This window comes from Castanea sativa, chromosome 2 (genome assembly GCF_040712315.1).
Source record: "Castanea sativa cultivar Marrone di Chiusa Pesio chromosome 2, ASM4071231v1".
In the NCBI taxonomy this organism is placed as follows: domain Eukaryota; kingdom Viridiplantae; phylum Streptophyta; class Magnoliopsida; order Fagales; family Fagaceae; genus Castanea; species Castanea sativa.
In genome coordinates this window covers 29,506,484-29,532,939 of record NC_134014.1, presented here as the reverse complement: position 1 = coordinate 29,532,939, position 26,456 = coordinate 29,506,484, and the positions used below count along the sequence as shown (strand labels likewise).

Here is a 26,456-nt window from a genome sequence, read left to right as displayed (position 1 = left end):
GTGAACTCAACGTCAATATGATCAAAGATAAAATCCTATTCAATGTATACTATTGAGTTTTATAAGGTTAAGCTTAGCTATTTAACATTTATAGCCTAATGGGTTAGTTATAATGACCTCATGATGGCACCATCTTACCATCATTCATAACAAACTTCCTTGATTTTAGCTTATTCATTTATCCCATACTAAAATTCAAAGACAAGCTATAGCTATCTCTAAATTTAATTAAGCAGATGCTTAATTAACTTTTACAACAATGATGACATTTCTAAAAACATTTAGGGAAAATTACACTTTACCAACCTAAACTATACCCTAGATTACACTTTGCACCTTAAACTATTTGAATGCACATTTTGTACCCTAAACTTTGACGTTTGTTACACTTTGCACCCCAAAGTTAGTTTTATTGCTATGTTAGACAGAAATTGATAGCATGTGATTTGCATGTGATTTTTGCTTAAATGACGCATAGTTTAAGGACAAAAACACCCTCTTCCTAATAAATTAAAAACAAAATCTCTCTCGTGTGTAGCATATCATCTTCCCCAAATAAAAAATCTGTCTAACCCTAAATCCCAAAACAGCTCTCACGTATGCGTGTCCAGCAGCTCCTTTTCTCCTCTCACAGGTTCTAGGTACTAAAACCACCATGATGCAACATTTTATGAGTGAGAAAAGGTATTTACTATTGTATTCTAATACAACTATGGCATTAGAGGACGTACACACCTATAGTATTAAAAAAATGTTATCTTCTTTCTTTTTAAAATATACATTGAAGTATTGATGAAGCTTTGAACCAATAAGTTATCAGTTTTCCTATTCAAAGTCAAAAAGAATGTCTCGTACTCAAAAATTTTAATACATTTAAAGGTTGATCACAATGTGAACTGCTTGTACCCTTACAAGACTTTAAGATTTGTTACACTTTGCACCCCAAAGTTAGTTCTACTGTTATGTTAGACAAAAATTGAAAGCACATGACTTGCACATGATTTTCGCTTAGGTGGCACATAGTTTAAAGACAAAAATACCCTCTTCTCAATCAATTAAAAACAAAAACTTTCTCACATGTTGCATCTCCTCCTCCCTCAAATCAAAAATCTGTTGCAGCACCTAATACAACAATGGCGGATGCAGTAATTGCAGCCAGCTACAGCTCATTCTGTGCTAAGGAAGTGAACAAGGGGGTATCTACAGACTACATCGCCACTCAGGTCCTTAAGTATGCCTTTTAGGCTGCAAAATGTGCATTCGAATAATTTAGGGTACAAAGTGTAATCTAGGGTATAATATAACGTTTAGCTTAACTATTTAACATTTATAGCCTAATGGGTTAGTTATAATGACCTCATGATGGCACCGTCTTACCATCATTCATAACAAACTTCCTAGATTTTAGCTTGTTCATTTATCCCATGCTAAAATTCAAATACAAGCTATAGCTATCTTAAAATTTAATTAAGCACATGCTTAATTAACTTTAACAACAATAATGACATTTCTAAAAACATTTAATAACATTTTTTTTTGGATAAGTAGTACGTTTTATTGATATAAAAAAGGAACACCTTAGAACACAGGGAGTCTACAAAGGGTCAACAAATCAAAAAAAAAAATTGCAAAAATCTAGGAAATCAATAAAAGAAGGGAATGATTGGTTTTGCAAAGCAAACAACCAATCCAATAAAGTTCTAAAAAAGAATAGCTTCAGGTCGGGAATAGATCTCTCAATATCTTCAAAACGTCTACTATTTCTCTCCCTCCAGAGACAACACATGTTAAAGAAGCCTTACTTTAGGAACACTACCACATCAACTTTCTATGTGGGATGATATGCTTGACCACCACATCATTATGCCTGGTTGGCCACCTCATCATTGCATCAATCATACAGCACATTCTAGAAAATTTGAAAATTAAAAACTATAGGAAAACGTAGTTAAAATTGAATTATGAACTTTCTAAGTGGGTCGGACTTGGTGGGTCAAATGAGTTGATAGATTGGACCAATTGGTCGATGGAGCACACCTAACAGGCATACAATTTGGGTTTGGTTTAATATGGGTCAAATATGTATTGTGGGCTCAACACTTTATATAAATTAACTGGGCCCACAAATAATTAGAAGGCTAAATCAAACAAAAAACCGAACAGTGGCTAAAGACAAACATGGGACTTACAATTTGGGGCTATTCCTATCCTAGAATAGGGAGAACCAAGCATTGTGATCCGAACAAGGGGTTTTGCTTCTAACTTTGGCAATCAATGTTGTGGATGACACTTGGAATCTGTTGACATCCACCACTCTGGCAACGGAACTTGCCATTGACAACTGAGGGTTGCAGGAAACGCTATAATTCTTCGGCAACTAACCACTACGATCGAAGGAAAAAACACTGAGCCAAGTTGAAACATGTTGAGAACCACAGTACCCCTACTATAAAGGCTATGAAAGGCCCATTAAGCATCTTGTTCTCATCGGAAAACACCAACTGTAGTAGCCATGGGCTTGGTTCCACTGTTCCACGACAACAGTGGTGAAGAATGGAGCCATTACCAACATTTCCACTCACCACTGATATAAAACAAGGGTACTACCCATAATAGTATCTTCATGATACCATCTCAAAGAAAAGAAATGAAAGATGATATTGCCAAAGGTAGGAGACTGGCGCTTTTAAAATGCACTGTTGAGTTTACCAACGTTTTACCTCTCCTTGTTTATGGTTCCCTGTAGTGTGGCTAAATGGTTGGAGAGGTTATAGAGAAACTATCTTTGGGGTGCCTCGAATGAAAAGTTAAGTTCTCTTTGGTGGCATGGGATAGTGTGTGTTCTATTGCTACTAGTGGGTTAGGGATACAAAGGTGGGGAGTTTTTAATCAAGCTCTTTTGGGTAAGTGTTTATGGCAATTTGGGACTGATGTAACTCATTTATGGAGATGGGTTATTTCTACGAAATTTCGGGAGGAATGGCGTGGTTGGACTTTGGGATTAGCTAGGGAATTGCATGGGTGTAGCCACTGGAGGAGTATGTGGGGCAGGATGGGACACTTTGCAGCTGTTTGTATCTTTTGAGGCATGGGATTGTTCTCGTTTAAGATTTTGGCATGCTGTATGGTGTGGGAGTCATTCTCTTAAAGCGTTGTATCTGGACCTTTATGCTTGTTTGCTTGATCAGGATGCCTCAATTCGTTCAGTCTTGGGTTGTCCAATGGGAGGGAAGGGCGGATATGAAATGTGAGATGGTTTTCATTGGGAGTTGGAGGCAGTCGATTCTTTCTTAGATCTCTTGTATTCCAATATTCCTAGGAGGGTGATAGGATGATATGAATATTTAAAGTGTGTGGCATCTTTTCTGCCTGCTCTTATTATGAGGCTATTCGTGGTGCACTGAAAAAACATTTTCCATGGAAGAGCATTTGGAGTACTACGGCCCATAAGAGGGTCTCTTTCTTTGTTTGGGCTGTTGCCTGGGAGAAGATCCTTACCGGTGATAATTTTAATAAGCAGGGTCTTACATTAGTTGGGTGGTGTTCTATGTGCTTGTGTAGTGGGGATATGGTAGATCCAAATTTTGATGTCTTTTTTTTAAATTTTTTTTTTATCTGGGTGGAGAAATTGGTTTGGTAAGCATTATTCAGCGATTTGGAATTTTGCACTGTTTTGTTTGATGTTGCTATCGTGGAAGGAGTGAAATAAGCGGTTTTCTGAGGATAAAGTCAGTTCAAAGAACCAGCTTGAAGTCTTGCTAATTTGATCTTTGTTTGACTGGTCTTGTGCATGGGCTCTCATAGATGTACCACTTTCCTGGATTTCAAAGAATCACTTTCTTTTTGTGCATAATTTTTGTTATTCTTTTAGGTTATGGAGAGCTCATCATTGTGAGCCTGTTGTAACCTTTTTCATCAATGATTTTTTATTTATTTATTTATTAAATTTTTAATTTTACTTATAAAAAGGAAGAGGAAAAGAAAAAGAAAACAATAGAAGAGGGAGGAGCTGTTAGGGGCAGCTCTTACTATTCATTCCATTTATAGAATGGGTGATTACTAAAATACTAGGAATATTCTTGAATAGGACAGGTGGTAGGGACAACTCATCCCTTAGAAACCTTCTGACCCTTTCTAGAGGATTTCCACCCATACAGCATAAGGTGCAACCCATAATAGTATCTTCCTTTTCAGGGTCAGCATTTTGCTAGTAATGGACTATGCAATGTGTATATTTAGTGGATTCATTAATGATAAAGTGACAGTTTTACACTGGCCGTCAACTTACTGCAACCCTGCTCCTTTTCCCGGGCTTGGGATAGCTGTGAATAGAATATATGACAAGACCAATAGTATTGGTATCTTTAACAAACTGGTTGTCAGTTCCTCTCAAACAAGCTTACTTGTCAGAAAAAGTTCCTACTCTTTCAAATTTCTTTAATTGCTGCAAAATGCATGTATAAATGCACGGCAGTTTGGATAAAAACTGCACACTTAGCCACTTGTATTTTTTCCCGTCCCTTTACTATTCGCATGACGCTCACGCCAGGTACATTTCAGGTCATGCTTTTATTTTTGTTTTGTTTTGTTTTCTTCCTGTGGGGGGGGGGGGGGTGGTGTGGCAATTTCAGGGGATGCTTTAAAACCTCTGCATATAACATTAATTGTTTTTTGCAGTTATTGATTGCACTGGCTTTGATACGAGGGAAGCTAGAAGAAGGGTATATCGTGCGCGGTTCTCTTCTGTTACAGAAAAAGACATTTTGAAGGCTATGGATAACCTTGTTGAACCCAATGAAGATGAGGCACTAGCTGTAGATGCTCGGCAAGAGATAGATTTGAAAGTTGGAGTTGCATTCACGCGATTTCAAACTACTTATTTCCAGGGAAAATATGGGAATCTTGATGCTAGAGTCATATCGTTAGTTCTATTTTCTCTCCCATTTTATTTTGTAGTTTATTTATCTGACATCATATATTTCTTTTGTCCTTAGTGCTTTTGCTCTTTGTTTTGATGTTTGTGAATGATCAGGAAACTCATATTCTCCTGAAATATGTGAATTACAGATATGGCCCGAAATTATATTATGAAAAATAGAATGGATGAACACCTATAAAAAAGAAAAAGAAAAAAAAAACATAGAATGGGTAACTGAAAACAGGGTAGAGAAAACTGCAGTCTTAGTGATGGAGTCTTTGGATTATTTTTTCTTTATCAATAATTTTAGAGGATAGATTCTTTTTCTTTATTAGTAACTTCTAGAGGATAGATAGAAGTGACAAAACCAAGTCAAGCGGCAAAACATAGGTATATGCTTAGGTCTTTCAATTCTACTTTGGTTTTAAGTTGCAATTTTTTTTCTCCATAGTTCAAGTTTCAATTTGAGTTTGCTGACTAATTGAGGTCTGATCCAAAATACATTGGAGGCTGTGATCTGTCACAGAACTTATAATTATTACATGGTTTTTGTTCTCAAATATTATGTTTTAATTAAATAAGAATTTGATTGTGTTTTATCTTCCTTCTTGCCAATCAATGCGTAATCTATTATGAAATATTATATTTTTTTGAGTTCCTTCTTTGATGCACTGTGTTGTGCCAGCTATAGATTCTTTTGCTTACGTATGTGAGTTTATTTTTTTATTTATCATAATACTTTAAATTATCAGTCTCAGTTGAATACTTTATGGACATCTTCATTGTGTTTTGTTGCTTTTTTTTTTTGATAGGTAATAAAGATATATATTCAAAAGCACTACCTTATGCAGAAAAACATAAGGCAGAGAGAAAAATACAAAGGGAAAAGAAAGCGTAAAAAGAAAAGGAAAGGAAAAGAAACTAAGTACACAGGAGAGAGCTAAGGAACATAGGGAGAGAATCACTAGAGGTGAGTCCCCAAACCCTAGACCAATCAAACAGAGTGCCACTAAAAGAGGCCAAAAGCTGGTCATCCGAACATTCCATGTCCTCGAACGTCCTCCTATTGCGCTCCCTCCAGAGACACCACATAAAGCATAAATGAGCTAAATTCCAAATGCTAGACAAATGCTTTCCAGGCCAATTCCACCAACTAAATAGAGTATCCGCAACCGATCCAGGCAAGACCCAAGAAAACCCAAAGGATCTAAACACCAACTCTACAGTCGAGAAGCCTTTCCACAATGTAGTAACAAATGATCCGTTGTCTCCCCATTACTGCGGCACATGATACACTAGTTGACAAAATCCAACCCTCTACCCCTCAAATTATCCCCCATAAGGATCCTATTCCATACAGTAGTCCACACAAAGAAGGAAACACGTCGAGAAGCCTTAACCTTCCAAACACCTTTCCAAGGGAAAATAATGGGCACGGGGCTTCTCAACTTATTGTGAAACGAACGAATATTAAAGTCTCCATTCTTTGTCAACTTCCAATGCATACGATCTCTGTTCTCAGTAGGAGGAAGATTAGAGCCCAAGGTATGGAGAAAATCATCCACCCCACCCATTTCCCAATCATTTGGTCTCCGAGTAAAATGAACATTCCAGCTTCTCCGCTCCTCTAACCCCAACTGTTCAAGAGAAGAGGCCATCGATGCCTCTTTATTGGATGCAATCCCATACACACTCGGAAAAGACAATTGAAGTGGAGACTCCCCACACCATTGATCAGTCCAAAGCTTCACTATATCCTCCACCCCTACCTCAAAGCGAGTATTCTTGCTAAAATCCTCCCATCCCATGCGAATACTTCTCCACAAGCCACACCCATGCACCCCTCTACCTAGCTTGGACTTCTATCCGCCCCATTCTTCCCCAAACTTGAGGGCTATAACCCTTCTCCAAAGCCTTGTCTCCTCAATCCCAAACCACCATAACCACTTCCCTAGTAAAGCTTTATCGAAAGCGGTTAATTTCCTTACTCCTAACCTACCATTTTTTAAAGGTGCACACACCTTGTCCCATCCCACCAAATGAAACTTGGAGTCCCTCCACAAGAAATCCCTTTGCAACCTCTCAATTTTATTGGCCACATGCGTAAGGATGGTAAAAAGAGACAGATAATAAGTGGGGAGACTAGATAAAATGCTTTTAAGCAATGTTAGTCCTCCACTTTTTGACAAATACATCTTCTTCCAACCGGCCAACTTACGCTCAAAATTCTCCAAGATAGGATTCCAAACAGTAGGGGACTTGTAGGACGCCCCCAAAGGCATACCAAGATAGGTCATAAGCAAATACCCAATCCGGCATCCCAAAATCTCTACCAGGACATGGACGTTAGGAACCTCTCATCTCACTTTTCAGTGCTTTAACCTTTAAACCTGTCATTGCCTTGAAACGAAGAAGAAACATCCGAACATAAAGAATCTGCTCCTCATCGGCATCGCAAAACAGAATCGTATCATCTGCGAACAAAAGATGCGATACACATACCCCTACCCCCGTCTACCGTCGGCCCTAAAGCCTTGAAACAAACCAACCCCTTCAGCTCTTTTCATCATCTTACTGAGAACCTCCATCATAACCAGAAACAACATGGGCGAAAGTGGGTCCCCTTGTCTCAATCCCCTCGAGCTCCCGAAAAATTAGCTGGAGACCCATTAAACTAGACAGAGAATTGGGCTGTAGATATGCATGTGCAGATCCACCTACACCACCTCACCCCAAATCCCATTCTCTTCAACAAATCAAGAAGAGCCTCCCAGTTCACATGATCATAAGCTTTCTCAATATCTAATTTACGAATAACCCCCGGAAGCTTACTCTTCACCCTACTATCAACATACTCATTAGCAATGAGAACTGAATCAAGAATCTGTCTACCACCTACAAAACTATTCTGAGACTCAGATATTAGTTGATCCAAAACCTCTTTCATGCAGTTTGCCAACACCTTGGCCAAAATCTTGTAGACACTCCCCACCAAACTAATAGGTCTAAAATCTCGAATATTGGAAGCACCATTCTTCTTAGGGGTCAAGGCTATGAAAGTTGCATTAAGAGATTTTTCAAACTTACTATGTTGATAAAACTCTTCAAACACAGCTAAGACATCTCTTTCCACAACTCCCCAACAATGGTGGTAAAAAGCCAAAGAGAAACCATCAAGACCAAGAGCTTTATCGCCTTCCATCTCTTTGAAAACTCGAAGGACCTCCTCCTCTTCAAACCTCCGTTCAAGCCAGTCCCTCTCCAATCCCTCTATCTGATCAAACTCTAATCCTTCCACAAAAGGCCTCCACTCCTCTGTCTCCTTGTACAAATTTTTATAAAACTGTACAGCTTGGTCTGCCATTTCGGATTCGTCCTCATAGATAACCCCATTCACTTCCAAAAAACTAATATGGTTGTACCTTCTCCGAGAATTGGCCATCTTGTGGAAAAATTTGGTATTGTTATCTCCTTCCTTAATGCAAAGCATCCTCGATTTTTGTCTCCACGAAACTTCTTCCAAAGAGAGAAGGTTCTGTATTTGAGATCTCAACCTAGCCCTCACACCTAACTTCACTTCAGAAAGGCCATGCTCCCCTTCCTTAACATCCAATAATTTCAAAGCCTCCAGCAATTCTTTTTTCTGACGCTCTACATTTCCAAACTCACTCCGGTTCCACTGAATAATATCTTCCTTCAATGCCTTTAGCTTCTTGGCAAGTACAAAGCTGGGGGTACTTGAGAAAGAATATCGATTCCACCAAAAATGAACCCTATCTTTGAACCCATCCGACTTTAGCCACATGTTCTCAAACCTAAAAGGACTTTCCCCCCTTAAAATCTGTCCTGCCTTCACTAAAATGGGGTAGTGGTCTGAAATAGGACGAGGTAAAACCCGTTGGGTCACATCCGGATAGTGATCCTCCCAATCATGAGAAACTAGAGCCCTATCTATCCTAGACATCGAGGGCTAATCCGAACCACTCGACCATGTATAACTCCCTCCTTCCAAAGGCAAATCTATCAAGCTAAGCTTCTCAATGAACTCATAAAAATTCTCCATTGCCAGGGTAAGTCGTGAACCCCCCAACCGTTCACTAGGGAACCTAACAATATTGAAATCCCTATGTAACACCATGGAACTTCCCAAAGTTGCTGAATTCCAATCAGCTCATCCCACATCTGCCCCCTCAAGTTATTATCATTCGAGCCATAAACCCCAGAACATGCCCAAATAAAACCGTCCCCCAAGCCCTGCTACTGAACTGATACAAAAAATTGACCCACCACTACCTCCAACTTTTCTAAAACCCTCCTATCCTACATCATCAAAACCCCAGTTGACTGATTCGCATCCAAGGCTGCCCAATCTACGTAGGGACAACTCCACAAGTTGCAGATCAACTGACTATCCGTGCCTGCAAGCTTAGTTTCTTAAAGGCAAACTACATCACAATTCCATTCCCGTAATAAATTTCTAACTACCAAACGTTTCCGTGAATCATTCAAACCTCGAACATTCCATGACACCATTCTTAATTTCATTGAAACTGTGAACTCCCTACTACAACCTCAGAAGCAATCAAAGACAATAAAACTATCGCCCATCATAATTAACCGAGGAAATCAAATTCCTCAATTCCCTCTTCCCTTTATCCTTGGAGACAGCTTTTTAATGGACAACATCTTTCCTGTGCACCAGCTTGGCTGCCTCAATCTCCGTCTCAAGTCTTTGTAATAGCATAATACACCTCCTCTCATGTCGACCCAAAGAAAGCCCCATCAACTTACTAAAACCAGGGAGTCTATGTTTCACCCAATTAGACACCGTCAAAGTGTTATCCAACCTCCTCACCTCAGTATTACTATTCAATTCAGCCGTCACAATCACCCCAGAGGATTAATAGACATCAAGGGGGAAGAACTCTCCACATCACACAGGACCTCAACTGCATAAGCTGTTTTGACCTCAGTCAAAGCCAACACTGACTGATCAGCCTCATGGGAGGTGTCTATCCCCTGAAAAACACTTACAGCATCAACCCAATCACCTTCATCTCCACCCGGGACACCCCATTCCTCAATCCCAACTCTTGGTGGACTCAGGACATAATTGGATAGCTTAAGACTTTTAAAAGCCCTGCCACCCTCTGTTTCTGCCTTACATAGTGTGAAAGGAGGCTCAACGGCGCAAAACCCACCAGAAGTGAGACACTCAGCCACCGCCGAAGTCTCCGCAGGGCAACCCATGTGCTCGGTTGGAGGAGCAGACACCAAATTGGTCCTCGTGGTGTGAGGTAGACCTGTAACGGCGCTATCCAGTTTCGCCGGTGAAGCCCCAACGTGAAACCCATCGGAAAAAGGGCCACCGTCCATCACCGATACGATCGCCGGACCACAGCTCATCTCGGTTTGGGTCGCCGAGCTTGCTGCTGTCATCGGGGCTAGTTGTCGCGCTGTGCCGGCCTTCTCCGGTGGCGCTGGTGACTCAGCGAGATCAGACTCAGCCCCTGTGATGTCCTGAGCATCCGAGGCTTCCTGAGTTGCTTTGGACATCACCAAAGCGTATCATATGTGCATTGGTATTTATTCTTGGTGGTTTAGAATTATTCTCATTAACACATTGTCTCTGGGTATCAGTTTAATTGCCTAGGGTTTGTGGATTTCATTCCCTTTTAATGTCAACTTCATGTATTATGTAATATTAATTATTACCTCAGCTATAGTTCAGGTGATAGACCAGGTGGACCTGAGTTGGGTAGATCCTAGGTTTACTGTTTTTCTAACAGCATTTCTAAAAGAATTTTAATCTTATGTAATATATAAAAGCAGAAGTTGAGAGAGAGTTCAGTCAAGACTCTAATTTAGATTTTGATTGCTCTCCAATTTTGTTTTAAGTGTCATTCTTATTGTCATTATTTGAAGCCAAGTGTTTCTAGATTTAATGCACTCCAATTTCATGCTAAGTGTCCTTCAAATTAAATTCTAATCGCATGTCAATTACGTTTACATGCAAATTTATGTATCTAAACTTAGAAAATATAAAAACACTCAAATCATATTTATTTTGCTTCTAAGTAATACTATGAATGTATACAGTCTATTACTTATTAAGTAGAAACTTATATATGTGTGTGTCTATATATAGTCCTATTTGAATTAAACCAAAGCCATAAATAAAGACCCATAAACTAAATAAAACTTACTTATTTATAAAATAATACCCATGGTCCATACTCAAAAATTGTAAAAGTACTAAAATACCTTTGACTGTAGATTAACCAAATAAAAAAAATTGTAAAATTACTAAAAATACCCTTGACTTTAGATTAACCAAATAAAATATTGAAACCTAATTAACTACCATGGATACTTATTCTTGGGCTTTGCGTTAGCTTAGGCTTTCAAAGAGAATATTCTTTCTTTAACCATGCTATGGTTGTGCCATCAATTCTCCCCCTCTGAAAATAGCTTGACTTCATCGGGTTAGGAGCAAGACCAAGAATGCCATCAGAAGGCACAATTTTTTGAATAAGGAAGGCACTCTTCTTCAACTTCAAGATTGGCATGTCTTTAGCACATGTGAGAGTATACTTCTTGTTGCCTTCAACAAAAGAGTAAGTATTGACATATACCCAGCATGGTGTGCATTGCACTCCCATATCCATGGCTGACCCAAAATTATGTGACAGAGTTTAAGAGGAAGCACATCACACGTAAAAGTCTCCTAAGCTTGCCAATTTCAAATGTGACTAGCCACTATTTATCAACCTTCAATTGTGTTAGTGATCTGTTCCACACGATAAGGTTTTTTGTTGAACTCTAATTTTAATCCCAATTTCTTCATTGCTTCCTCAGATTTATATATATTTTTGACAAGTAATCACTGAAAAAAGATGTAAGAAAATATAGAGGAAAAAAGCACACAAGCAGTGTGCTAGAAACAAATGAAAGTACATAAATCAAGCATATTAGGTAAATGAAAGTAAAAACACCCAAAGCATTTGCCCAATCAAGCAAAGTCTGAAAAAGGAGAAGTTTCATCTCATGACTCGATCTTTCATTCCCTTCAAAGGTACGTAGATTCATTTCCCTCCAAATGACCCACATAAGACAGTGAGGGATCATTCTCCAAAGCACCTTAGTTCTGAGTCTGTTAAACTTGCCTGACCAACTTGCTATAAGTTACATAATACACAGCATGACTTAATAAACCCCAACAAGTGAACACACCATATTCCACAACTCTTGAGCTACTATTGAGCTATTGGGCAATGTTAGAGTAAGTGATCAATGGTCTCCCATTCCTCTTGCACATGCAACACCAATCCACCACCACCACTTTTTGCTTCCTTAAATTATCAACTGTTAATATTTTCCTCCGTGCCGCTGTTCAAATAAAGAAATTAACTATTTAGGTGCTTTTGGTTTCCACAAAGGTTTCCATGGAAAAGAAACGGAGTCTGGTGATTGTAAGGCCCTATAATAAGACCGAACATTGAAAACACCCCTAGGAGAGAGTTTCCACCATCGCATTTTTTCCGCCTCAATTCTCCAAGATCTAGAATATATAAGGTCCATAAAAGAGACCACCAATTCTAAATTCCAATCTTGAACCGGTTTAGTAAAACTGATATTTTAATGGTAGTTTGCCTCTAAGGATGATAACAACTTAGCCATTAAAGTAAAACTAGATTATGCACTCCCAAACCCCCATATTGAACCGGTACACAGTCTTCCACTTATCAAGCAATACTTAAACTCATCTCCTTGTCCGCCCCACAGAAAATCCCTTTGTAATTTTTCAATTTGTCTAGCCACCTTCACCTATAGACGAAACAAGATAAGTAGAAAGTAGGCAGGCTGGATAAGGTGCTCTTTAGTAAAATGATTCTGCCCCCTTTGAAAGATACAATCTTTTCCACCCTGCCAACGGCCTCTCCATTTTCTCTAGCACCTAAAGGAAGACCCAAAGTCAGAGGTAACAATTCCACTCTACATCTTAAAATACCCGCCAAAGCTTAACATTGGGTACATCTTCAACTGGAACCAGTTCAGATTTCCTCAAATTTATTTTAAACCAAACATAATCTGAAACTAGACAAAAATTGCTTTCAAATGCGAAATTTGCTCTAGAACTTCTCAATAAAAATTCAAAGCTTCATCTGCAAAGAGGAGATGAGAGATCTCTAAACAACCCACAAAATCTCCACCCACCAAAAAACCTAAAACAAAGTACAACTCTCTGTGTCAATTACCAAATAACATATTTGTTCCTTGCGATTTACTTGATTTTGAAAATTCTTTTCCCCTATGATAGCAGTCTTCATTCTCTTCAACATCTTATTTAAATATAGTAAGAAGCGGACGAATGACGCTTGTCATACCCTCATCATCTTCATCTAGGAAGTCAACATTCACTTTTAAGTTAGCATCGAGGGGTTCACAAATCTCATCTTCAAGTTCAAGCTAGGAAGCATGAACACATCATTCGGGTTGTCGTGTTCGTGTTTGACACATTTGGGACACATCACAGCCTGTTTTTTTTTTTAATCTGACGGGACATGACTGAGGTGCATTTTGTTTTTTGGATTTTGTTATGGTATTATCCATTATTGCTCTTAAATTGATATATTTTTAACACTATATGAAAAATGAATTGATGCAGGACAACCTAGGCTTCCCACCTAGATTTCTCCCATGGTAAACCTTAGGTGGTGACCACCTAAGGTTGTTTGGATTCACCACCAAACACAATGCAAACAACCTTAGGTGGTGAAGCCTAAGGTTGTCCTGCATCAACTTTGGTATTAGAGCTAAATCCGATCTATCTAGCTTTCAGCAACCCAAGCCAAATCTGACGTACATCTCACCAATTTTAACCCAATCCAATTCAACCATCAAAGAACAAACCAATTAGACATGACATTATTCAAGTTCTTACCCCATGAGATTTTGAACAAGCCTGAACCTGAACCAGTCCGCCGTATACACCCACTTTAACCACATGAATTTTTCATCCCAAAAAAAGTTTCCTAGCCAACAGAGAAGCTTGCTACTTCTTCCAAGCCTGTGACCCCAATCCATGCCTGACTCTAGAATATAAGATCCATGATTCCAACCACCACAACACCATCGCCCAGCCGCTACAAAACCCAAAATTTTCAGATCCAAGACAACCACAACTCCAACCCAACAGATTGAGAACAATAGTGTTTGAAAGCCAACAAGTAGCCGCCGATCTCGCCACTGGAACGATGCCATCACACAACCTGCTGCCAAAATCCACCGTCATTGACAATCTTCGACCCTACCATCACCAATCTCTCCATGCTGCTTCATGAAACCTAGCTTTGATACCAAAGTTGACGCAAGTCAACCTAGGCTTCCCACCTAGATTAGTCCCATGGTAAACCTTAGGCTTCACCACCTAAGGTTGTTTGGATTCACCACCAAACACAATGCAAAATTTGCATGAATAATCTTTGAATAATATTAATCATAGTATGAATACAAAATAAACCATTTGGAGCTTTATATATAGCTTCCAGGAATTACAATAGATAAAAGATATACGTACTTAATTCAAATTTCAAACAATTTCAGATACTAATCAAATACTAATCAAATGCTAAAGATAAACCCAAATAAAGATAAAGGTAACATAAATGATAATCTCCTTAGATGTGATATAGTGTGGTGTCCGCACCATGAATGCTTAACCATATATAAAAATAAAAATAAATTTAATATTAATAATTGATTAATATACGTATCCCATCATGTTGTGTCCTAGTTTTTTAGAAATTGTCATATTGTCATGTCGTACCCGTGCCCATGTCCGTGCTTCCTAGGGTTCAAGTTGCTTGGAACCCTTAATTGCCTCTTGACTAGGACTATCCTTTTTGAGCACAACAATTGGTTCTGAAGGACATTGAAAAGACATATGGCCAAAACCATGACAAGTATGACACTTTACTCTAGGATTGGAATTATCTTGAGACTTATCAATAGACTTCTCCCAATTTGCACCCACAATTGTTATCTCACTTCTACTGATCAAAAAATTGTTATCTCACTTCTAATATTGCTTTCCGTTGAAGCTCTCATTAAGGCATTGCCTTCACCTTAGACTTTCTTTGGATAGTAACCAATTAGTAAATTTATAACCAAATAAAATATAAAAACCAAATTAACTGCCATGGACACTTTTTTTTGGCTTTGCCTTAGCCTTAGGCTTCCAAAGAGGAAATTCTCTCTAACTATGCTCTGACTGCGCCATTAATATACAACTTGGTAGATTCCTTTTGCTTTGTTGAGGGTGAATGTCCACCATGTTTGTATTTTGGAATTTCTCTGAATGCATGCTCCTTGGTTTTGCTTTTCTCTTTTGCTATTGGAAGAGAAATGGAGGGAATTCTACAAATAAGAGGACCACCTGTTGTTCTGCTTACATCTCTTATAGCCTTTCTTCTATCTTTCTCCCGTTCTCTTCTTCTTGTAACGAAAAAATCCTTCAATCTTCAATTCTCACTTTCAAACTTTATTTTAATTGTTTCAAATTTCAATAATCAAGTTTATAATTCCAAATTCATTATTGTGGGTCAGAAGAAACCTGGTATGTGTGTGAGTGTGTGGAGGTACTTAAAGAATAAGATATAAAACTAGAGAATATTGTAATTTAAACTATTCTATAACAACAGAAGTAACAACTATAAAACATGTCAAACAAGTAAAAATTAAAATATAAAATAAACCTGGTGTGTGTGTGAGTGAGTGGAGATACTTAAAGAATAAGATATAAAACTAGAGAATATTGTAGTTTAAGCTATTCTATAACTATAAAACTATGAAACATGTACCTATCAAAAAAAAAAAAAAACTCTTAAAACTATAAAACATGTAAAACTAGTAAAATTAAAATATAAAATAGACCACAATAATGAATTTGGAATTGTAAACTTGATTATTGAAATTTTGAACACTTACAATTAAGCTTGAAAGTGAAATTGAAGATTGAAGGATTTTATGGTTACAAGGAGAGGATGGGAGAAAGATAGATGAAAGGCTACAAGAGATGTAAGTAGAAGATTATGGTGGTGCCCTCCTTTATTGGAGAAATGCACTTCTTATAGAATTATATTTCTTGGAACTTTCTCTTTGGTCTTCCCTTCTCATTAATTGTATTGTAAATTTCTCTAATCTTTGTAGCCATCATTTTTTGTTAGATTGTTTTTAATCATGTGAGCATTATTGGCTTTTGAATTGCTTTTGAAGTTGGATGCTGATGGGGAAATGCACTTCTTTGTATTTTGCCTTGGGTATTTGATGCCTTTGTTGGTCTTTGAATCATTTTGGATGGATGCTTAGTTTTTGTTGGTGGATGCACAACTTGGTATGTGTATGTGTGTACATATAAGTATGTATGTATGTATGTATTGCACCCCTGCATATGCACATGGGTTATAAGCTAGTTTAAAATAATTTCCATGAAGCTATGTTATTAATTGGCATAATTCTATCTGCGTTCTAATTTTAATTTCAGTCATCGATAAATTGTGCTTATGAATTGCTTGTTTCAGCTACGGACCATGTCAGACTCCTACACTTGGGTTTTGTGTACAGCGTTATTTGCAAATAACTACTTTTAAGCCAGAGAAATTTTGGGCTTTGCGACCTTACATGATACAAAATGGTTATGAACTTCAGCTAGAATGGGAGCGTGACAAGTTGTTCGACTTAGATGTGAGCCCTTATTTGCGTTAGCTTTGCAGTTCTCTTTCTTAACTTTTGGCAAACATAATATGAGTTATACTTGTACATGTTGCAGGTTGCTACGTTGTTTCAAAAGTTAATAATGGAAGATGGAATTTTAGAAGTTACTGAAATATCAGAAAAACAGGAAAGCAAAAGTCGGCCTGCTGGTCTTAATACAGTGAATCTTCTGAAGGTCAGAAAATTTTGCAAATTGACTTGTGTTTTATTGTCTAATATCATTTGGATTGGAAATTAATATTACATTGGGCAGATCAAAATGTTTTTAGCATATGGGTTTGAGATGTGTGCTTTACAAGCCAGATATGTTCTTAACCAGCTTATCAATGAGATACAACCCAACAAATATTTCCCATGAGGAAAATGATAAGAGGATTACTATAGTATCTAGGAACAGAGGTTTCCTTATTGCATGAACAGTTAAATATGAGTGACATGTGTTTTAAATGTGCTGTTTTATTTAAGTACTTCATAATTTTGGCCTAGGTTGTGAAAGGAATTAGAAAATATATCAGCTATGTCTTGGCATGGGCAAGTGGGAGGTAGAACGAGATTGCTGCTTGAGTTACTTGGCTGTAATATGCCTACATGTGCATGCAGACATACATTCACATCCTCATATGCATATATAGATACTTACATATGTACATTTAGTGCATACATCTGATTAATTGGCACTTCTTGGTGTTTCCAACGAGTTACTTGGCTGTAATATGCCTACATGTGCATGCAGACATACATTCACATCCTCATATGCATATATAGATACTTACATATGTACATTTAGTGCATACATCTGATTAATTGGCACTTCTTGGTGTTTCCGACGGAGATGTTTACGGTTTACATCCCCCTCTCCCCCAACTATCAAATTACTAAAAAAGAAAAAAAAGTACACATCTGATTTAAATGTATTTGAGGGTATATTCTTAGCCCAAAAAAAAAGTGTATTTGAGGGGTATATTAGCATGGCCACACTTCCAAAAGTTGTAGGGAAACCCAAATTCCAAAAGTTGTTGGGAAACCCAAATATATGATGTTGCTTGATTATCTTCCTCATGGTAGCTGCACCTGTATGATCAACAGGGTTTCCCATTATGACCAAAAATGGGGGGTATGCTGTGATCCAGGGATACTTGAACATAAGTTGGATGTAGCTATATGTTGGCTATACAAGTGTCAATATGTACCTGCATATCTTAAATTCATAAATATTTTTTGAGAACCCATTCTAGTCTAGGTTGACATATGAAAAATTGGAGAATTTGTCTATGTATGCTTGTGGTAGGGATAGGAGTAATTGTAGACCTATGGTTTTGGAATTGTAATTTTTGAATAAAGGTTTATGAGGTTGTCTTAAGAATTAAAAGATGTTTGGTGAGTTATTTGATGGCTATTTGGTAGAAGAAAGTATGTAGGGTTTTAGGGTTTTGATAGGTAAAAGAAAGGGCTTGGTTTGGGGTTGTATGGACGAAGGAATAGAGAGGATTTTATTGTGTTTAGGGGCTGTATAAACAGTACTCGTGATTAGTAACACAATAAAGAGAAGAAGAAAAGACAAACAAGAAATGGAGAAAATAACACACAAAGGCCTACATGTCTCAATGCTCAAAACACAGTATTTTTATTAATCAATTCCATCTCTCTTTGAGTAAATTGAACACAAATATATATAGACTCTTTCTTTTTCTTTTTGATAGGTAATATATATGTTCAAAACGTGCACTTCCCTTATGCATCCAGTCGCTTCACTAATGTGAATAGGTTATACATTATACACATTATATAGAAGGGTGGGTTGGTTATATACTCTTATGCACGTTCCTTCTTCGAACCTTTTGGTATGTATTGCCCCCTAACTATAGATCAGATCCACCAGACGAGAAACTCAATTCCGCACTGCTGCTGAGTCGTCGGACTTATCCACCAAGGGATTCGTGGAATTTCTGTGGATTGCGTTGGAGGAAATCTACCAAAGCTAGGCAGATAGATAGACTCCTTTCCCGCTGCTAAGGGAGAGCAAGAAACAAAATCAAATGATTGTTTTTTAATCGGCGCCCCCTTTTGGGTATGCAGGTACTAAGAGTCCTCTCACTACCAACCAGCAGACATCATCTGGCTGGGTCTTGCCGGTATCAACAATCATTAAAAAAAGTACATCATGTTGACGATGATGAACAGATTGTACTAGAAACAAATACAAACAAATTAAACAGAAATAGATTGCACGAAATCAAAATGGAAATACATTGTGTAAAACCCTAAATATGAGACCACCCAAACAATGTCCCAACTAGCAAAGACTTAAAAAAAAATCAGCAAATTTCTCAACATCCTCAAAGGTGCTGGTATTTTGTGTACTAGTTTGTTATTTATTTATTTATTTATATTATTATTATAAATTTTTATAGGAGCTTTTCTTGTACTAGTAGTAATATGATTTATGACTAAGGTAGTCAATACCGTATCGGTACCGGCACCAGCGGTATATTCCATTACCGGCTATTAAACCGGCATTTATCTAAAATATACTGGATGAAATATTGAGATGTAACTTGTACCGGTTATACAGAAGATTTTTGGGTATGTATTTTAGCTGGTACATTAAAAAATAATTAAAAAAATTGTTATAAAACATGTTATTTAAGCGAATATATTAGGTTGATGTATCTAGGCTTATAACATATGTGAAATTTAAATTATATATTTATAAATAAATAAATACATACATATATAAATGTGCGCACGTGCGAGTGCACACACACACACGCTCATATATATATATATATATATATATATATATAGAGAGAGAGAGAGAGAGAGAGAGAGAGAGAGAGAGAGTACACCGGTATCAATTGGTACCAAAATATTTTGTTTCCTTGACCAAATTGGAATAGTCTCTGGCATGAAATTGACTCCCTTGATTATGACTTCGAGTTTGACTAGTAAAACTAAAAACTTAAGAAAAGACTAACTTGGACTCAAAGAAAATAAAACCTAAGATACCTAGGATCTTCAATAGAATTCTAGACTCAATTAAACTACCAAAATACCCGTAATTTGCAGGAATTCTGAAAATTGTAGATTTGCCCCTTAATATAAAATTGACTATAATTAATGAAATAAAAATGCATGGAAGAGCATTTGGTGTACTAAGGCCCCGAAGAGAGTCTCATTCTTTGTTTGGACAGCTATATGGGGAAGATCCTTACATGTGATAATTTATTTTTATTAAGCGGGGTCTTACCTTAGTTGGGTGGTGCTCTACGTGCTATTGCAGTGGGGAGACAGTAGATCACTTACTAGGATGGGACAAAGTGTGTGCACCTATGGACATTGGTGGTTTAGGAATAAGGAAAGTAACTGCCTTCAATAAAAAAGCCTTACTAGGGAAATGGCTATGGCATTTTGGGCTTGAGGAGACATGGCTTTGGAGGAGGGTGGTATCTTCAAAGTTTGGGGATGAGTGAGGGGATGGACTTCTAAGCTAGGTAGGGGTGTACATGGGTGTGGTTTATGGAGAGGTATTCGTATGGGTTGGGAGGATTTTAGTAAAAATACTTAGTTTGAGATTGGGGTGGGGAATAGAGTGAAATTTTGGCAAGATTGGTGGTTTGGCAATCAATATCTCCATTTGACTTTTCCGTTTCTGTACGAAATTGCCATTTGGGTTGTTCGTCTCACTCAGGATTTAAATGATTGGGAGCTGGATGTAGTGGTGGATTTTCTTCAAATCTTGGAATCCAATATACCTTCAACAGATAATGGGGATCATATGAGATGGAAGTTGAAGAGGAATGGGGATTTTGACATCCGTTTGTTTTATAGTGAGTTGAGAGGTTCTTCTGTTGTCTTTTTTTGGAAAGGTATTTGAAGAATTAAGGCCCCTTGATGTGTTTCTTTTTTTATTTGGACCGTTGACACAGGACAACCAGAACAAAACTAAAGCAACGATAAAATAAAGGATATGACCTAGGATTCAACACCTAGGCCTTGCTTGGAGTCAGCACTAAGTGGGAAAATTACTAGGAGTCAGCACCTAGGGTGGACCTAGAGTCAGCACCAGACCAAAGAAAGACCAAACGGCCATTTTTGTTCATTCATCAAAATATCAACTATCTCCTCAAGGAGTACAATAGATTGCTTATAAAGGATTGCTAAACCCTAGTTTTAATTGGCTAGGATATCCTAATTGCCTTATTACCAAAATAATCTTTCTTCCAAATTAAAATACTAATAGTCTAATAAACTATTAGGACCTAAAACATAAAAAATACAATTGACTTGTAAACATAAATAATACTAAATAAAAATCTTCTTGCATCTCCCGCATCATTCTCCTCTAGTTGGAGAAAACTCGACCTCGAGTTTTAAAGCATTGAAGGATTAGTATGCTGACAAATAACACTTGCTTCAAGTTTGGAATCACCTTAGGGAGCACAGGGAAAAGAAAAACCTTGAATTCCACCACGTCAAACTCTTTTGGAATAACAAAATCAATATGTGGAATCAGTATAATCTCGTCTTGAACCTTATGAACCATAGGAAGTACTGCAGTTTTAACCTCTTTGACTTCACCAAGATGTAGATCTTCAAGGACTGTGGAGGGTTGATTAGAAGCACGTTCAACAACTTCAACTTTTACATCATGTGCACCCTCAAGCTTGCTGGGTAGTTTTTGAGTGGGTGCCATTATCTTTTCTAACTGAGCATTAATTCTAGTGATTATTTTCTCCCTCAATGTCCACGAAATAGGTGAAACATTCGGATTTGCCTTTCTTACAATAGCAAAAAGTGAACTGAGAAGATCCAAGGAAATGTCCTCACTTTCATCTATGACCAGGTTCATAATTGTTTCTATGGCTGAAAGTACGGCAGGTGGATGGTTGGACCTAATTATCCTCAAGAAACTTTGAAACATCTCAACAACCAATGCATCACACTCAAGATCTAGCATCACCAAGCATAACTTGACCTTTGCAATGGTATCAAGAATTGAAACCACCTTCTTATAAGAGTGAGGAGACACACGAGACATATTTTCAAATGCTGCCAAAATCAATTGAAATAATTCTTTCATTTGCTTATCCTTATATGGGGCATTAGGTGCTGTTATCCTTGTAATCTCAATAATGCAAGATAAAACTAAAACCTTCACATCTATTTCAGCATGTCGCAAAAGTTTATTAGTGATTAGTGCCTTCATTGAGGATAAAAGTGCATCTCACATTGATTTGGATGGTTCTTGCTCCGCATATGCTAACAAATTTTCAACTTTATCAAGAAGAGTGAGGAGATCATCAATGGAGGAAGGAGGGATAAGGAGTGTATTCCTAGCCTCCTTAATCTCCTTCTCAAATTCTCTATCAAAGGCAGTCATTTTCAGCTCAGACTTGGAGTCACAAAACACCGATATGGAAAATTTCTGCGAAGCTGAAGAACACTTGATGTGCACCTGGGTTTAATGGGTTAATATGACTGCTTATATGTTTTTTAAAGTGAGCCAGGGTGGGTTTTTGTAGTGGATGGGTGTAGGACTAGGCTATTTGGTTAATTGGTTTTGATGGTTTTTTATTTTTTTATTTTTTTGGGCTAGTGGGACGGGCTGAACTTTTTTTTTCTAAGATGGGTTGGGTAAAATCTCTTCACAAGATAAACTAAAGTGGTGAATTTAGAAAATAGAAAGACTCAGACAGGGCTGCGGGTTACCTATTGATATCATCACTGGGTTGCTGGTGGAATAGCAGCGGCATCATACTGGTCAAGTGAGGGCCATGGCAGCAGTGGCTCTTGTGACAGCAGCGTTGATGGGCGTTCGGCGATCGCAGTTCTTGTAATCTAGGTGCTTAGGTTTATCGGTGGCATGGGTATGGGATTTTTGTGTAGAAGAGCATGACAGTGGGGGAAGGATATTTGGACTCTGGTGGTGGTAGAGCTGTCACTTGCGGTGGTTGTTTATGGTGTGTGGGTTACTGTGGATTGATGGGATGCAGAACAAGGGATTTTGACAGTGGTGAGATGGTGGAGGTAAAGGGTGATGCCGGCAGGATTTTGTGGGGTTTTCTGTAGTGGTAGTTAAAGATTCTATTCTTCTAGTGGGTGGAAAACGCAACTGTCAAAACTTTTTTTTTTTAATTTGTTTTTTTTTTATAAATATTTTCTAGTTCAGATTGACTACGGTGATGCTTCAAACAGATCGGTGTTTGCTCTGATACCAAATATGACGCAGGACAACTAGAACAAACTAAAACAACAATAAAATAAAGGATATGACCTAGGAGTCAGCACCTAAATCTTGTTTGGAGTCAGCACCAAGCGGGAAAACCACTAGGAGTCATCACCTAGGGTGGACCTGGAGTCAGCACTAGACCAAAGAAAGACTAAACGACCATTTTTTTTTCATTCATCAAAATATCAACTATTTCCTCAAGGAGTACAATAGATTGCTTATAAAGGATTGCTAAACCCTAGTTTTAATTGGTTAGAGTACCCTAATTGCCTTATTACAAAAATAACCTTGCTTCCAAATTAAAATACTAATAGCCTAATAAACTACTAGGACCTAAAACATAAAAAATACAATTGACTTGCAAACATAAATAATACTAAACAAAAATCTTCTTGCATCTCCCGCATCAACCGTAGCTTGGGATAAGATTCTTATGGGTGATAATTTGAGACGCAGGGGTTTTGATTTGTGTGTTGTGTGTCGTTGTTGTGGGGAGACTGTAGATCATTTGCTGTTTCATTGTGAGAAGACTTATTGGTGTTTGAGGAGGATTCCGAGGTAACTAATTAGGTATTCCAATTTTATTAAAATTTGTACAAGGAGTTTGAGGGGCGGAGGCCTTTTGTGGAGGGATTGGAATTTGGTCGTATTGGGGATATGGAGAGGGTTTGGCTTGATCGAAAGTTTGAGAGAGAGGAGATACTTCAAGTCGTAAGTGACTTGGAGGGGGACAAATCTCCAGGTCCGGATGGGTTTACTATGGCGTTTTATCATCATTGTTGGAGTGTAGTAGAGAAAGACGTCTTAGCGGTCTTTGAAGAGTTTTTTCAACATTGTAAGTTTGAAAAATCCATTAATGCTACCTTCATTGCTTTAATTCCTAAAAAGAATGATGCCTTTAATATTAGAGATTTCCGGCCTATTAGCTTGGTGGGGAGTGTGTATAAAATCTTGGCTAAGGTTTTGGCAAATCGTTCTAGATTAGTTGATCTCTGAGACTCAGAATAGCTTTGTGGGTAGGAGACAAGTCCTTGACTTGGTTCTTATTGCGAATGAGTGTGTGGATAGCCGAGGGAAGAGTAGGGTTCTTGGAGTCATTTGTAAACTTGATATTGAGAAGGCCTACGATCATGTGAATTGGGAGGCTTTGCTGGATTTGTTGAATAGAATGAGTTTTGGAGTGAAGTGGTGTAAGTGGATTCGTACTTGTATATCCATAGTTCAATTCTCTGTTTTGATTAATGGGTCTCCAACTGATTTTTTTGGTAGTTCAAGGGGTTTAAGACAAAGGGATCCTCTGTCTCCTATGCTGTTTTTGATTTTGATGGAGGTGTTCAATAGGATGTTAAGAAGAGTGGAGGGAGCTAGCTTGATCCGTGGTTTTAAATTTGAGGGTAGGAGGGGTGGTAGGGAAAGTGTTTCACATCTATTGTTGAGCAAGTTCTTCATATTCGGTTGATGTTACTCAGTTTTTAGGCGGTAACAGGTTTGAAGGTCAATGTGCACAAGATTGAAATGGTTTCAATAGGGGAGGTTGATGATGTGCATGCCCTGGCTGATATTTTGGGCTGTAGAGTTGGATCTTTCCCTATGCCTTATCTTGGCATGCCGTTGGGGGCTTCACATAACTTCCCTTCAATTTGGAATCCCATTTTGGAGAAAATTGAGCGAAAATTAGCCGGTTGGAAGAAGTTGTACTTGTCTAAAGGGGGTCGATTGATGTTACTCAACAATACATTATCTAGTTTTCCTACCTATTTTCTATCTCTATTCACCATTCCTACTTATGTGGCTAATAAAATTGAGAAGTTGCAAAGGGATTTTCTATAGGGTGAGAGCAAGACTCATCTAGTAGGATGGGATAAAGTTTGTGCGCCTATAGCTAATAGTGGCTTGGGGATAAGAAAACTTACTACTTTCAATAAGGCTTTATTGGGGAAATGGTTGTGGCAGTTTGGGAAGGAAGAGGATCGGTTATTGAGGAGGGTGGTAGTTTCAAAATATGGGGAAGAAGGGGGGGATGGACCTCAAAGCTAGGTAGGGGAGTTCATGGGTGTGGTTTGTGGAGAGGTATTCGTATGGGATGGGAGGATTTTAGCAAAAATTGTCAGTTTGTTGTTGGGTTGGGGAATAGAGTGAGATTTTGGCAGGATGGGTGGTATGGGGATCAACCTTTCCAATTGGCTTTCCCAAGGCTGCATGGTATTGTCATTGATAAGGAGGCATCTGTAGAAGCTTTTTTGTCAAGACAGGGGGCGGAGGATAGAAGAATTTGGGAAGTTCGTTTTAGTCAAGAACTTAATGATTGAGAGATGGATGAAGGGCTGCATTTTCTTCGTATATTAGGAGCTATTACTCCTCCACTGGATGTTGGAGACCGGATGAGATGGAAGTTGAAACCTAATGGGGAGTTTGACATCCGATCGTATTATAACAAATTGCAAGATTCCCCCTTAGTTGTCTTTCCTTGGAAAGGTATTTGGAGAGTAAAGGCACCTAGAAAGGTTTCTTTTTTTGTTTGGTGTGTAGCTTGGAATAAGATTCTAATGGGTGATAACATGAGATTGAGGAGATTGGATTTTGTAGACTGGTGCATTATGTGTGGACATTGTGGAGAGACGGTTGACCACTCACTTCTTCATTTTGAGATGGCTCATCGGTTGTGGAGCTTTTCCTTGATAACTTTTGGTTTGTCTTGAGTTATTCCTAGATCGATCCTAGATTTGCTTTTTGGCTGGTGGAATTGGTTGGGGAAGCAGTCGTCTCAGATTTGGAACTTAGTTTCGTTGTGCATCCTATGGTGTATTTGGAAGGAATTGAATTGGCGGACTTTTGAGGATTTGGACAGTTCTGGTGATCAATTGCTTGCTTCTTTTAGTTGGACTCTTTTTTATTTGTCTCGGGCTTAGGGACTCACAACTAGTGATTCTCTCCCTTCTTTTCTTAGTTCTCTTTCTCTTTTGTAATTATTATGTTGTTTGGTTTTCTTTTATGTTTTCTCTTTGTTTTTTCTTCTTGTATTTTCTGGGTTTGCTCTATGTTTTTCATGCATAGAGTAGCCGATCGTATATATAACATTCTTACTTATCAAAAAAAGAAAGACTCATTAGTTATGGAGCTTTGTTTTTATATCTTTTGAGATTTCATGGGTCTTAGCAAGAACGGTTCCAGATATTCTCTTTGGTTGGACTTTTGAGGACACGGATAGTTTCGGAGACCAGTTGCTTGCTTCTCTTAGTGGTTCTCTGTTTGATTGGTCACAAGCATGGGGACTCACATCTAGTGATTTTTTCCCTTTATTTCTTAGTTCTCTCATTTTTTGTAATTAATTTTTTTCTTTGTTTTTTTGTTCGTCCTTGTAATTTTTGGACTACTTTGTTCTTTTTATGCATAACTCAGCTTCTGAATATACTCCTTTCTTACTTATCAAAAAAAAAAATCCATTGTGAGGTTACTTTTGAATTATGGAGTTAGGTTTTTAGATTGTTTGGGATCCATTGGGTGCTACCAAGGTTGGTGGCTGATCTTTTTTAT

The 26,456-nt window shown here is 38.0% G+C and overlaps 1 protein-coding gene across 2 annotated transcripts in view; it reads left to right on the top strand.

The window, feature by feature from the left end:
• LOC142624433 (DNA topoisomerase 3-beta) overlaps nucleotides 1-26,456 on the top strand; it is a 74,770-nt gene that overhangs the window by 30,419 nt on the left and 17,895 nt on the right. For both annotated transcript variants that reach the window (XM_075797997.1, XM_075797998.1), the window contains 3 exons: nucleotides 4,678-4,921; nucleotides 16,501-16,663; nucleotides 16,749-16,868. In XM_075797997.1, the coding sequence (XP_075654112.1) occupies nucleotides 4,678-4,921; nucleotides 16,501-16,663; nucleotides 16,749-16,868 (527 nt within the window). The remainder of the gene's footprint in view (nucleotides 1-4,677; nucleotides 4,922-16,500; nucleotides 16,664-16,748; nucleotides 16,869-26,456) is intronic.